The sequence below is a fragment of the Labeo rohita genome, chromosome 12 (genome assembly GCF_022985175.1).
Source record: "Labeo rohita strain BAU-BD-2019 chromosome 12, IGBB_LRoh.1.0, whole genome shotgun sequence".
Lineage (NCBI taxonomy): Eukaryota > Metazoa > Chordata > Actinopteri > Cypriniformes > Cyprinidae > Labeo > Labeo rohita.
In genome coordinates, this window is record NC_066880.1 from 239,114 (window position 1) to 254,663 (window position 15,550).

The following is a 15,550-nucleotide window of genomic DNA, read 5'->3' on the forward strand; positions in this document are numbered from 1 at the left end:
ACTCTTGTTATAGTCAGATATGACACACAGATGTGTCATGCTGTACATTGATTGTCACACGTTTCATAATCGATCAGGACACTAAACAACTCAAGGAATTCATTAGTGTTTTTGTTATTTATTTATTTTTAGTTTAATTTGTGACGTTATCGTTAACAGTGAATATTTGATCAATAACATCAATTAAGCCAGTATCAGTGGAACACTTAAGTCACATTTATTTCTATAGTACTTTGTACAATACAGATTGTTTTAAAACAGCTTTACAGAACATTACAATGTTTATAATAAAGTGTTTATACTATCGCAGTGTTTATAATATCTTAATAGCTTCATATCATATACTCGCATTGATTAGATTAGAGCTGGACAATATTATAGTTATATATTGCGACATTATAGAGAATCAAGTAGTTGAAAAAAATTGAGGTCCCCATGGGTACAAAAGCTCATAAATCATACAAAATTACTTTTTTTTTTTTTTTTTTTTTTAATGCAGAAAGTTTCCTGTAATGGGTAGGTTTAGGTGTAGGTTGATATAAAATATGCTTTGTACAGTATAAAAACCATTACGCCTATGGAGAGTCCCTACAAGGATAGCTGACCAGACGTGTGTGTGTGTGTGAATGGCCAGTGGTCATGTGTTGTGATGTTAGTCGTGTGTTCATTGTATTGTGATGTGTGCAGCGATGCTCTATTATGTCACAGATGTGTTGTATTGCCACGGGCATGTGATGATCTGCTACTCAACAGCACACTTGTGCAAATGATATACATATGTGAATGATGTGCAGTAAACCGTGTGCTTTAATTGTAATAAAGCGTGTGTGTGTGTGTGTGTGTGTGGTAAGGTGATGATACACGGGGCAACTTTATTGAGCGATGTTGCAGAGCGATTTTGCTTGGGCACTTTGTCATTGAGAATGGCCAACAAATTTCTATCTGGTTTGTTTAAATTGGTCGTGGGCCCTGTGTCTCACCTGGTTGCCTGTTGACAGCAGCATTGCTCAAAAAGTTGCCCCGTGTATCAACACCTTGAGTGTTTGCATTTGTTTGTGGTGTTTATAGATAACTTAAAGAAAAACATGTCTATGGAAGGAAGATGTCTATGATATGCAACACAAACACACACAGACTGATCAGATTAACACACTTTCCATTAACACACAAACATGCAAACATATACACACACGCATATCAAGGTTACTCCATCTTAATGTAATAGGATTAGCCTCCATTGTAAAAGTGTTGTGTGCATATGTGTGTGTGTGTGTGCGTGTGCTCTTGCTGTATCAGCTGCTGCAGTACTCATGCTTGTTTATTGATTTATTGTGGTCGACTGACCTGTGTGTGTTTTTGTGGCTTATACAGATACAGATCTAGAGAAGAAAGAGGTCAAATCATGTAGATACATGTATAATAAATAAATAAATAACTTAATGTATTTTAATGGTAGCGTATAAGAAAATGTCCTACAGTACTGATGCTTTATCTGCTGTAGATGTTGTAATAACTCTTCTCCTTAAAAAGTTTTCATGGAGTTGATTAGTTTTGTTTTGATATAAAGATAATAGAGTTTATTGTCTTGTATGATATCTGAGTTATTGTATTTGTAATGTCAGTGTCAGAGATGAAGATGATGAAACCGTTAGACGGTGATTGATGAAGGATTGTGTGAGACGGAGTGTGACGGATGATTGATCTGTTTATATGTTTATTACTGGAGCTGTAATCAATCACTCTGAACATCAGAGACGCTCACCTGACACTGATGAAGGTTATATATATTTAATATATGATGACACATATGTTTAGTTCTGTCCGTCTGCAGCCGCACAAGTCTCAGGGAATTTTGTTAATGTTTTGTGATGTCTGATGTCATTGAATCTTCTGTGACTTTGAAGATGAAGAGTGTGTGTGTGTGTGTGTGTGTGTGTGTGTGTTTGTGCATGTGTTCATGCAGTCATGTTTTAACTTGACTGAATCTCTGATGATGATGTTATGGATATTGTGTGTATAAAGCGGTGTAGATAAAAGAGACTCTCTGTCTGTCTCCTGCAGAGGAACCCGTCTCACACACTCTCACACACACACACACACACACACACAAGCGTGTGCTATTCTCCCGCAGTGCTGCCTGTATCTGCAGTGGCATGTTGTGAAGTTCTCTTGCAGTGTCTCGTGTGTGTTGGCTCTTCTCTGTGATGTCGCCGTTCAGGAAGTGCTGCAGATAATGAACACATCTCACACACACACATGCAGCTCCTGTGACATCAGGCTACAGCTGAGCTACGTTTGCACTGCTTGTATTTCAGCTCATGTCTCACACACACACGGTTTACGGGGGAAATGCGGAGGGGTTTCCTGGCGGAGGCGGACATGGAGCCCCCGCATTCACACACACAAGCACACATGCGCATGCGCTCCACATCCATCAGTGTGTGTAGGAGGACATTCAGAAGCACATTTAGAGCTGCAGCGCTTCATCGGAGTATCTGTGACCCTTCTGAAGCTCTGAGGATCATCAGTCATTTAGATTATTCCAGAACATACATAACATCTACAGAGCGATTTCACTCGTTCGTCTGAGAGAATGTGTGCTTTGATACGAAAATCCTCTTTGGCATTACAATTATTGTTTAGAGCAGTGATTCCCAAACTGTGCTGTCAGTGAAAAATATTTTCTTAAGAGCCACCTGAGATTTTAAGATAATTCACTTTAACAACACATTCACATGTTCACAGTTCTCTGATGTCAGTTAATGTTCACATGACGTGCAGCAAATCAAATATGTTATTGTTAACAAAACGTATTTTTAATAAGTGCTTTATTTTTTCTGTTTTTATATCAAATACAATATTTAATATTTTTTTACTGTTTTATTTAGATTATTTATATTTTCAAATATTGTTTCAATTTCATTTAAAATAAAATATTTTATATGTGTGACCCTGGACCACAAAACCAGTCATAAGTATCACAGGTATATTTGCAGCAATAGCCAAAAATACATTGTGTGGGTCAAAATGATTGATTTTTCTTTTATGCCACAAATCATTAGGATATTAAGTAAAGGTCATGTTCCATGAAGATATTTTGTAAATTTCCCACTGTAAATATATATATAAAAAAAAATTATTAGTAATATGCATCGTCAAGAACTTTATTTGGACAACAAGGCGATTTTCTCAATAATTTTATTTTTTTGCATGCTCAGATTAAAGATTTTCAAACAGTTGTATCTTAAATATTGTTCTAACAAATCATACATCAATGGAAAGCTTATTTATTTAGCTTTTAAATTATGTATAAATCTTAATTTCGAAAAATTGACCCTTATGACTAGTTTTGTTTTCCAGGGTCACATATTTAATCTTTATTATTTTACTTATGTTTCAAATAGAATATCTTTTTAATGAGGTGTTATTTTGTTTTTTAAAAATGTACTTTCATTTGTTGTTTTGTCTATTTTAGTGTGTGGTTTATTTTGATTCTTTTTGTTTCACGTTTATTTGTTATACATTGATAATTTTATGATTTAATGCGTTATTAAGTTTTTCACTAACTGACAAACCCCTGCATCTCCTGATGTAGCTCAGTTTGGGAATCTCTGCTGCAGATGACGGTCGGTGTGTGGTGTTGACGTGTGACGTTCTGTCTGATGTGTGTTTGTTTCAGGATGATGAGGTGGTCCTCCAGTGCTCCGCCATGGTCCATAAGGAGCAGCAGAAGCTCTGTCTGGCGGCCGAGGGCTTCGGGAACAGACTCTGTTTCCTCGAGTCCACGTCCAACTCAAAGGTACAGGTCACCTGTCTCACATCTTCACTAATGATGTATGTTATATCCCAGCAACACTCTAATGGTAATCAAGTATTTCTGTTGGATGGCGTTTGATTCAGACACATCATTATTTCACTGCATCAGCAAAACTCCATAAACTCTGACAATGAAGAACACTACAAAACCTTTGACATTCCAGAAACATGAGTGTCACAAATGATTATTTTACACAGTTTAAAATCAAGAAAAAAATTATATTATATTACAAATACATTTGATTTCACTGGAATACATTTTTTTTTAGAAGAGAAGGTATTCTAAAAAAGATTATGGCTTTTTAGTAGGTAAAATGTATTCAAACACATTGTGGATCAGGATTGATCGTTCAGTATGAAGCTGAATGAATCATCAGTGAGTCTGCTGAGGCTGTGAATCATTTAATCATCACTCTCATAAAGACTCCTCATGAGATGAGAGGGAGCTGTAATTCTGTTTGATTGCTCAGGTCTGTCTGAGGAGCTCAAATCATCATGTTTCTTATGGCACTGGCCTCATTTGACTCATTCTGTCCTCAGATTGCTAAAAATAATGTTTCTCACTCACTTTCACACTGATCATAACATGCAAATACAAGCTACATTTATCTGCTTGGGAAACTCACACAAATCTAGCCAGCTGATTTCAGCTCTAACCCTAACTGAAGCACATAGACCCGTGGAGTTTTTCAACCTGCAACCTTTTAGTCAGCATGTCAGGATCTCAACTTCCCTCTTGAGGGTATTTATGTTTAGATGTATGCATTTGACAGATATGTTATCCAAAGTAATGTACACTGCATTGAATGCAGTGAATTTGAGCATAATACAAGAGGTAAACATGAGCTGAGCTGAATGATGTGTCTTTCCAGAACGTTCCTCCAGATCTGTCCATATGCACGTTTGTGCTGGAGCAGTCGCTGTCTGTGCGAGCGCTGCAGGAGATGCTGGCCAACACAGAGGAGCGAGCGGAAGGGGTGAGTGCTGCTTATGTCAAGCTTTCACTGGGACGTCCGCACACACACACGCTCAACCAAAGCCATAAACATCTGACTGAAGCAGGAAAATAATAAATTAAGAGCTACTCCCATAAAACCCTCACCGTTATGACGTTTGACAGGTGATTGATTCACCAATAATGGATGGAGATGAGAAATGCTGTCAGTGTGTTATGCTCAAGAGTGATTGAACATCATGAATGTGAAAATGAAGTGAACACACAGAATTAGCCCTGACACAAAGACTGAAAAATATATATGCAATAAAATACCTATATTCACTGTACATGTGATTGACTGAGATGAGATGAAATAAATGGTGATCATGTCTTAATAGCGTCCATCGGTTTAGATGTGATTTTGGCTCGCGGAAGTGTTGATCTCTATATCAAAGAGGCGTTCTGTCCTGATAACGCAGCCGTCTGCAGATCGTAATGCAGATTTCCCCACGCCGCTGATCACGCGTCTGTCAGTCGCACGAGTGCAGGGTGTCACGAGCCGTTTCACAATGATTGAGCGCTGATTTGATGTCACTCAGTTGCCATAGAGACAGAAGCATCAATGCAGCATCACTCTGCTGTCTGAATACAGCACACTCACTTCACTGTCCCATTAATGTTTTTACAGCGTCAATGCAACACATACATGCTTTTTGTCATAGAAACACAAATTTAAGTTTATCTATTCACCTAGAATAAGAATGTGGTAGTGTAAAATGATGATATTAAATTATTATATTAAAAACTCATCAATAATTTTATTTGAAGTATAAGTTTGTCAGCATTAACAAAGGAACATTTGCTTCCAAACTTGACAGTTAGCTTTATTTAGGCTAAATATGTAATTCTGTAATTCTGTTTAGTCGATAATACATTACAGTAAGGTGACGTTAGTTACCGTTAATTAATGCATTAACTAATATTATTAACTAACAATCAGCGATACATTTTTGTATAGTATTGATTTATGTTTGTTAACATAGTTATTAAAAATAAAACTCATGTTCATGTTAAGCCTTTTAAAATCTGAAAAGATTTTTAAAACACTAGCCATCACACACTTACCGACTTTGTAAATAGTGGCAGAGGAAAAGTGCCAACATACACTACGCGACTGATGATCACACACTAGCAGACGTTTAAGTTGTTCCGATCACAACAAACTTATGTTGCTAGGAGACGTTTGACAAATAAAAACAATATCGACTACAATCGGCTGAAAATATCGAACATGTTTGATCTCCTCCAACTGAATGGAATCATAGTCTGAGACCATCATACACTATGCGATTTTCTATGGAATCTGTCAGCTCAAATTTGCAGACTGGCTCTGACTTTCGGCAGCTGGCGTCAGCTTCTCCAGACTGTAAATCGGCGGAAAATCTGGACAAAAATTGTGTGGTGTATACCAGGCTTTAGTTCAGGTTCGTTAAATAATATGAACAGACACAACTTTTGGTAAATGTTAAAATTAACATTGTGATAGTTCAACCCCAAATGATCATTTTGTCATCATTTACTTTCCCTTAAGTTGTTCCAAACCTGTATGAGTTTCTTTCTTCTGTTAAACACAAAAGAAGATATTTTGAAGAATGTTGGCAACCAAATGGTTTTTTCTTACTATGAAAGTCAATGGCTACCGGCAACTGTTTGGTTACCAACGTTCTTTAAAATACCTTCTTTTGTGTTCAGCAGGTTTGGAACAACACGAGAGTGAGAACAGTTTTCGTGTTTGGGTGAACTATCCCTTTGAGTAAGATTAATAAATGTTTTAGAAGTATTCTTTGATGTTAGTTCATATTAACTAATGTAGTTGACTAATGGAGAATGTGTGTGTATGTGAGTATTTGTGTGTCAGTGGTGTGTCTGTGTGTGTTTGTGAGTGAGTCTGTGTATGTGTGTGTGTCCTGCGGCGGCTCTGACTCACCTGCCCTCCGTTTGATCTGTTGTTGGCGGGTTCATGCGGTCAGGTCGGCCAGTCACATGATTCACTCTGGATCACAGGCGTATTATCTGTTCCAAACCTCTCAGTGTGTGTCTACAGCCAGTTAGCAGAGACTCACACAGGAAGTGACATGGGGATGTGGACGGAGGTGTTTGTCTTATTTTTAGGCAAAGCATTATTGGATTTGATTTAAGAGTCATGATTCCAGGATGATTCTTGATTCAGTTTTTGAATCTCCAGTTTCATTGCTGAAATTTTAGTGTTCTTGTTGGTATGGTCGATTCATTTATAAACACATTTATTCACTTTTAATATAGAGTTTCAAAGTTGCTGTCATTTTAACTGTAATATTTTTCAGTGAAACCTAATATTAAATGTAAGATTTCATATATAATAAATTATATTCATACAGTGAATGCAGTCGCTCTAGTATGTGTTGTGTTTGATCAGGGATTCACAAACTTTTTCTTGAGTGAAAATATGAATATTATGAATATCTATGAATATTTCAATAATTTAACACACTTTCACATGTTCATGATTTTCTGAGAAATCTTAATGGTCACATGACATGCAGCTAAGCAAAAGTCTTATTTGATTTTTTTTTTCACAATTATTTATTTTTATGTTTATATTTTATCTTTTTATATGAAGCATTTTGATTTGTTTATTTTTCAATTATTTGTTTCAAATGGACATTTTTATGATTGAATTAATTGTTATCTTTTTTATATGAGCTCAGATTGTGAACCCCTGTGTTAGACGAACACTCTTCAGCTGTGACTTTAGGCACTATATATCACAAGCTTATGGTCTAATTAATATTTTTTGTGGATGGATCAGTGTTGTTCGAGGAAGAATCACGTTTGCTTCTGTGAATTGATCAGTTTCGCCCTTCTCTGCTCTTCCTGTTGCTGCACTGGAATAAATAAATAACAACCCTGAATTACAGCCACAGTGGAGTGTGTGTGTGTGTGTGTGTGTGTGTGTTGTAGGTAGAGCAGTGCAGGATAAAAGAGGAGATCTGGAGGAGTAAATGCTGAGCGTAGCAGGAGCGTAGCAGGAGCGCAGTGAGATGCAGTGGGTGTGAGAGAAAGACAGACGGATCCTGCCAATGCAGAAGTGTCTCACTGCGTGTGAAGAAGCGTCACATGTGGAGGAGGAAAAGGGAAGATCAAACCCAATCGTTGCTCGCCGCTCGCTCTGAATCACACTTTAATGGTGACGGTTCTCTTTCAGGTCCAGTTGGCACGATCACACTTGCAGGCGCTCGGAGGATGTGATGTAAATCTCATTTATAGAAGTCTGATGCGCGGCGATAGAGAGTTTAGTCCTACACACTGCGGTGAAGCTTCAGAACTGATGGGTGGAGTGTGTGTGTGTGTGTGAGAGAGAGAGAGAGAGGGCTGGGCAGACTGCACCAAAACACACACACACACACACACACACACAGTGTCAGTATGTGGAGGTTCAGTCTCCGTTCACTCATGTGTTCAGTTATATAAGTGCAGCGCTGCTGTTCGACTCCTCATGAACATCAAACTAACATCCATATCAACATCTGAGACGTGCGGATCAGCTCCAGCAGATATACTGTAGGAAATAAACACCTCTGCCATTTATATTTGTGTTTGATAGAGCCTTCTGACTGATTCATGATCACAGCAACAAATAATTGAGCCAAAAAAAATACTGAATCTGTCATGATTTACTCACCACTGCTCTTTCACTAGCAGTTCAGCGATAATCAAACTCCAGAACAGACAAAAACACCATAAAGTATCATACACATAGTCCACATTAGACCAAGCATCTTATCATAAAGTCATGTGATGTTTTTATGAGAAACAAACTGAAATTAAAATTAAAAGTTTTCAGATCTCAGTCAGGATTAATACAGATTTTAGTTAGAAAGTACAATGTAGCTTAAAATTTGACAATATTTTTCTCATCATTCAGCATGATTTTTTCTGAAAAAAATGTACATATATAGATGTCTTGCTACTTTAGGTAGGGGGTCACTAGCGATCAGTAATGGTCACATTAGCTGATTTTGCCTTCAAAAACGTTAAAAAAGCCAACTGTTATGACACTTTGGTGTTTTTCATCCTTTCTGGAGTTTGATGCTTTCATTGAGTGATGACTCTGCCAAACATGTGTTGTGATCATGTTTATGCGTTGTGTGTGATCTGAGGTCAGTATGAGGCTCTTCTACGATCTGCTCTCTGTTTCTTTCTCATTCCAGCTGTGACTCATTTATTAATGATCTAATAATTGATCTGACTCACTAACCGTGTGATCATGCTGCAGGAAATGATGTTTTAGCTTTTGTTTTTGTGACTAAAAACAAAACAGCATTTCAATAAAACATCCACATCATGGCTCCGTTCATTCATGAGCAGAGGGTGACCTTTGACCTCTGAAGACCCTATGGGTGTATTATATGAATGTTTCCTTTATACAGAATTAGAATAGTTTTTTTTATAGAATAGTTTTTTTTTCTAGTGATTTTTATGTGAATGTGACACAGATTCACCCGAATCAAATGAACATTTAATTCTGCTTGTTCCACAATATTAATTGAATGAAGAAACAGGAAACTCAAAGATTCAACTAGAAATCCCATCATCCTCTGCTGAAATGAAGGAGTCTGATGTGTTTCTTCATGATGATGGAAGCATGACGTTTCCTTTCCTTTCTTTATGTTGTGTGTCCATCACTCCACAGCTCATAGACATGGAGAAATGGGTACGTGGATTCACACACACACACTCACACACTCTCATCTGCTGCATGCGTGCTGTGCTCCTGATCTGAGATCAGCATGTTTCTCATGTCTAACAGCACGGGATCCAGACATTCAGCACTTATTGTGACTCTTGTTGTCATAATTTCACACCCATCTTTTCTTTTGATTGTTTGGGTTCTGCCTTTATTTAAGGAACAGATCAGACTGAGATGAGAAACAAAACCATTTGATGTTCAGTCTTCTTTGAAACACTGAAGGACAGATTTAGCAAAATGTTCATGCTGCTCGTTTCATGCTCGGTTTGTGCTTGACTGAAGATCATGAGTCGTGTGGGTTTGCAGACATGATGCTCCTCCTCATTGTGTTTGTCTTGTTTTCTAGTACAAACATCTAAACATTCATGAATCAACATACAGCTACTGGAATAATATGTTTAAAAAAAATCAGAAAAAAAGAAAGCAAATCTTTTTATCTAATGTTATTGTGGATCTACAGTAAATGTATCTTGATTTGAAGAATGGTTAGATATTCCAGTAACTATAGAGTTTGCTCACTTTCTTGCATCACCTGTTCATTTAGATTTGTGTTTGAGAGCTTTATTTGTCAACAGAGGAACGTGATTTTCCTGAACAATCATATTGGATGATCTGCATTGATCTGCGGTCAGTCTGATCGTTGATCTCTGACCTCTGCATGTCTGAGCTCATCGGTAGCCACACTTCTTCAGCCGGACGGTACAGCAAAGTGCTGCCCGCTTAGACAGGAAGAGATCATGTGACTGACAGTGCTGCACAGTATACACTGAACACTGACTGTTCCCAACAGTGAGCGATACAGTATGCAGTATGTAACCACACTGTCACATGACCTCATCAGTAAGCGACATCCAGTTACCTTGAGATGAAAACATTTGTTTGCATTCATAAATCAAATCAGTCAGGAAAATAGATCACACTGGAAAAGTCTAGTTGAGCACATTGCATTGTGGGAAGCAGAATGTGATGTTGTAGATCGTTCCATGCATCCAGTGCACAGTGTACATGCTGCATACTGCAGATCATACAGTAGTATGTTAGTGTGATGATGATCGCATCGTGAGCTCTAGATTCTGATCTCATCTGGATTTCTTGTGTGATTAACAATGTCTTTTTTCCTCTTATTGGCCACAGAAATTCATGATGAAGGTAGGAGTCCATGTGTGTGTGTCTGTGTCGTTGTTGTGCGTCCTGCAGTCATGTGATGTAGTGTAATGTAATGCAGCTGTACAGTGAGCTAATTCCTCTGAGACGAGAGCGAGCACTGGAGTGAGTGTAATGAGAAAATAAAGGTCCTGTTCTTCCTGTCCTGAAGCATTACTGCAGCCATTACCTGATACACACACACACGGCCTTAAGAGAGCCATTAACACACACACACACACACACACACACACACACACACACACAGGAAGTGCTGATTCCCAGGAACATCAGCCTCACTATGGAAAAACACTCAAACACATTTAGACTCGTCTGATGTATCAGGATTATTCATGTTTCGTTATGGCGTGTATATTGCTGTTTGTTGTGTCCGTTTATATGCAAAACGATTGTTTTGAAACAGAAGTTTTAGTTTCCTAAAAAAAATAGCAGGGTACTTTAAAATAAATATTTAAATTAAAATGGTTTTAAAATGAAGGTATGCATTATGTGATTTTAAAATTTTACACAAAATCTATGTATAACAATCATTTAAATAAATTGATAGATATTTTAAAATACCCTAAATACAAAAATAAATATTTATTTTAAATAAATATAAAAAAAAAACCTACACACACACACACACACACATATATATGTTTTATATATAGAAATGTTTTAATGTATATTTTGATATTTATATTTTTATACATATTTTATATATTTAAATATACTTTATATATTTGTGTCTGTTTAGGGTCGTTTTGTGATTCTGCTGTCAGTGAAGCTAATGAGTGTTATATTGATTATGAATCACATTCATTGAACAGTCGTGTGTGTGTGTGTGTGTGTGTGTGTTTCAGACGGCGCAGGGCGGAGGTCACCGGACGCTGCTCTACGGTCACGCGGTCTTACTGAGACACTCCTACAGCGGCATGGTGTGTGTTTTTCTGACGACACATCACGTTTGAGTGTGTGTGTGTGAGATTCACGTGTTGGTGTATTTCTCTCTCCAGTATCTGTGCTGTCTCTCTACGGCTCGCTCATCCACCGACAAGTTGGCATTTGACGTGGGGCTTCAGGAAGACACGACAGGTGATGTCACTTCCGGTTTACAGGATGTTACTGGATGTTTTGCAGGAACATGTGCTGGTCATATTTCATCACAAAATCAGAATAAAGAAATAAAAACAGTGAGAATGAGCCCTGTTTTTTGGACCATTGAGAGATTTTTGGCTTTTTTAGTTATTTTAGTATCATTGAGATGCTGTTATAATTTTTGTTTATATTTAGAATTAGATTTTTATGTTAGTTTTAGTTTGTGTTATTTTATTGTGTTTTTGTCATTTTAATTAGTTTTTGATTGTAAATGATATGTTGATTTATAATGACTTATTCTGTTTGTGTGTGTGCAGGTGAGGCGTGTTGGTGGACCATCCACCCGGCGTCCAAGCAGAGGTCAGAGGGTGAGAAGGTGCGAGTGGGTGATGATCTCATCCTGGTCAGCGTGTCGTCTGAACGATACCTGGTGAGTTTTACTAGACTCAGCTGATAGCTGCACGTCAGCTAGAACCTGTCAAAAACAAGTGGGTGAATCTGAGGGCGTCTCTCTGTTCCAGCACTTGTCGTATGGTAATGGAAGTTTGCACGTGGACGCGGCTTTCCAGCAGACGCTGTGGAGCGTGGCTCCGATCTGCTCCGGCAGTGAAGTGGCTCAGGGTGAGTCAGTGTGTGCATAAAAACTTGACTGAGAAGATGTCACGCTACATTCCACTTTCTGTTCATTTACTCTGTGCACCATGTGTTTCAGGCTTTCTGATTGGTGGAGATGTTCTGCGGCTGCTGCACGGTCACATGGACGAGTGTTTGACCGTCCCGTCAGGAGAACACGGAGAGGAACAGCGCAGGTCAGGATTCAGACACGTCTACTTTCTGATTCAGTGGCGTTCACTGATATAAAACTCACTTAATTTCGACTTTTTTTTTCGGAAAAGAAGACAATCATTTTTGCTTTTCTAGAAAATCCTTCGATTTAAGAATTTTTAGATATTTTGGCTGGAAACAAGACAACAAATCTAAGTAAGAAAAGCATTTTTTGCAGTGTGTAGATCCTTAGAAGAGGTGCTTAGCAGAATGTTCTAGCTGCTGTTTCTCTGTACATTCGGAGTGAATGAGCACTGATGCTGTCCAATGATGACACAGTGATCATGTTTGGTGATCTGCTCCTTTTAGGGGACGTTTGCTTGCTGACACCTTAAATTTGGGCTGCTGCTTTCTGTTCCTGTGGCTCAATGGTCCTCAACCAGGGATCCGGGGTCCACTAGGGGACTCAAGATGACCTGAAATTATTTAAATTGTTAAAAAAACAAGCATTAAAATCAGCTAAAATGACAGAAATATCAATCTTATTTCAATTCAGCCTCTCAACAACTGAATACTTACCGAGAAAATTGGAAAGGTCATGCAGATTTATTGGTTTAAAAAAAGCAGGAATCCTGAGGAACATTCAGCTCTTAAAACTTCTGGATTTGAAATCTGTTTTACAGAAACTATTGCTGCGGGCAAAAGCAGTTGAGAAGCGCTGTGGAGATGTTGTGTTGTGTGTATCTGGTTCTTCTGGACCTGTGATGGTCTGATGGTCAGTAGTGTGTGTTGAGGTTGATTAAACACTCTTGCATGGTTGTAGTGTGGAGCGTTTCAGCTCTCTGAGGATTTCAGTGTGATGTGTTCATCTTCTGAGGTCAACCGCTGTGGTTGGATGTTGCTGGCGTCCACGTGAAGAGCTCTGAGGTCTGGATATACATTTGTGCTTGTATCTAAAGGATCTTAAAGAGGACAAATGTAAAGTTCTGTGTAGATCAAGGTGAGAAGATCCTGCAGTCTGAACGTCCTGATAATGAAAGTAATCACGAGAACTCCATGATGACAACTTGACTAGCTAAATGAGATGAAGACGTGCAGAATATGAGCCTTTTAACATCGTACTCCAGTTTCTCTCTCTCGAAACACGCCGTTAGTTCTCCTGATGCTGAAGTAGGACGTTCACTCGTTCTTCAGTAGAAACAGAGGCTCGGATGAGAGTCTCTCGGGGTCTGGTCGTGAGGTTCTATGAGACAGAATGAGATCTGGTGTGGCTGTATGTGTGCTGCTGTAATTACAGAAACACCTGTCCTCTGTGGGACATCAAACACGGACAGAAATATGTTACCCTGTTCCTCTCGCTACCGCAAACTACTTAACCCAGAAAAGACAGAATGAGGTCCAGATCCCTTCAAAAATCACTGAAGTTCTTCAACAGACACTTAAACATTACAAAAACAGTGAAAGCTAAATATAGTGTGAAGTGGTTAGACGAGCTTCTGAGGTGATTATGTGAGTATATACTGTGATTATGAGAGCATATGTTGTGATTATGAGTATCCATAATTTGCATTGCATTCACGGTCTACATTCGATCCGTTCTTGCATTCCCTGGGAATTGAAGCCATGATTTAAGTTATAGAAATGTATAAACCATTAGTATGAGTTTAAGCTCATCAGCTTCGCATATAGGCGCCTAAAGCTGAAGTCTGTTCCTGTCAGGGTTTGATTTTCTCTTTATCCGTGTTTCTCGTCACCGGTGGCCTTGAGCGTGTCACGTCTGCTTTTGAATGCATGAATTCAAAGAACATTTCTCTCTATCCATCCGTCTCTTTTAACTCGAATAAGAGATGTTCTTGCACAAGTGTTATGCAAGTGTGTGTTGTGTGCAGCGCTGCACTGTGGGACTGTGTTTGTTTGTGTGTGTGTGTGTGTGTGTGTGTCTTTTTCTCTCATTGGTTTGTAAAGCAGCAGCAGTCGAACCAGAAACGTTCCCAGCGCACATCATGTTCCAGACGCTGATTGTAATCCTCAGACTGCAGTTTGAGGTCAGATACAGACCGTCAGGACGAGACGTTGTGATAAATGATGCTGTCTTAATAATCATTGTGTGTATTTTTAGTTTTTTTGATCCACATCTACGATCTGAGCTCCGCTTCTCAACCTTCAACTGCCTTTGAGAGTCTCAGCAGACTGTTTTAATGCGATGGTTTTTGTTTTGTGCTGCGCAGAAAGTGACTTCCTCTGTGCCAGTGTCAGAAATTATAATCAGGGATATTTGTCTTCTCATGTTGATGTTCAAGGGCACTTTTTACCTTTCATGAGGGCTTTTTCTTAGTCCTATAAAATTGTGTAAGTAAAATAATTATTAAAATCTAATAGCTCAATTAATTAATTTGACTAAAATTATCTTAATTTGTCAGTAAGAACAATTATGGCTGTTAATTATAAAATCAAATCAATACCAAATGCAAGGGAACGTTTTTTTTAAGTATTGGACTTGCCATGGATGCTGATCTGTGCTTCATTTGTGATTCTGCTCTGCACTTTTCTGATTAAAATAGAAATGAACTGTAGAATGCCAATAAGAGACATAAATGTCAAATGTTGTTTCTGTCTCCTCCAGGACGGTCCATTATGAGGGTGGAGCCGTGTCCATCCACGCCAGATCCCTCTGGAGGCTCGAGACGCTTCGAGTCGCGTGAGTTTAATGAGTGTTTTCCACCTGATATCGTTCTGTGCTGATAATGAGTCCTGATTAATGCACTCACAGTACTTCAGTGCTGATGAAGAACACTTGAGAACATGAGAACACCATTACTGAGTTATATTTCTGTGCTGTGTTCTACCAGGTGAAAAGTGCAATAAACACCATTCAGTGTGACACCGGGGACACGTGCTCGGCCACTTATGAATAAAAGGCATCAATGAATCAAATCCATTAGCTTGCATTATTGTTTCATTAATTTTATTTCTTTATAAAAGTATTGAATAATTAGGAT

General features: G+C 38.4%; 1 protein-coding gene across 14 annotated transcripts in view; it reads left to right on the forward strand.

Annotated features, from left to right (window-relative positions):
- The window catches only part of ryr2a (ryanodine receptor 2a (cardiac)), a 91,342-nt gene that overhangs the window by 13,208 nt on the left and 62,584 nt on the right, over positions 1-15,550 (forward strand). For 7 of the 14 annotated variants that reach the window (XM_051123784.1, XM_051123788.1, XM_051123785.1 and 4 more), the window contains exons 2-11: positions 3,680-3,799; positions 4,689-4,793; positions 9,486-9,506; positions 10,677-10,691; positions 11,552-11,626; positions 11,705-11,783; positions 12,104-12,216; positions 12,308-12,407; positions 12,499-12,595; positions 15,175-15,249. In XM_051123784.1, coding sequence (XP_050979741.1) covers positions 3,680-3,799; positions 4,689-4,793; positions 9,486-9,506; positions 10,677-10,691; positions 11,552-11,626; positions 11,705-11,783; positions 12,104-12,216; positions 12,308-12,407; positions 12,499-12,595; positions 15,175-15,249 — 800 coding nt within the window. The remainder of the gene's footprint in view (positions 1-3,679; positions 3,800-4,688; positions 4,794-9,485; positions 9,507-10,676; positions 10,692-11,551; positions 11,627-11,704; positions 11,784-12,103; positions 12,217-12,307; positions 12,408-12,498; positions 12,596-15,174; positions 15,250-15,550) is intronic. The other 7 variants (XM_051123791.1, XM_051123792.1, XM_051123794.1 and 4 more) reach the window with 2 other exon arrangements.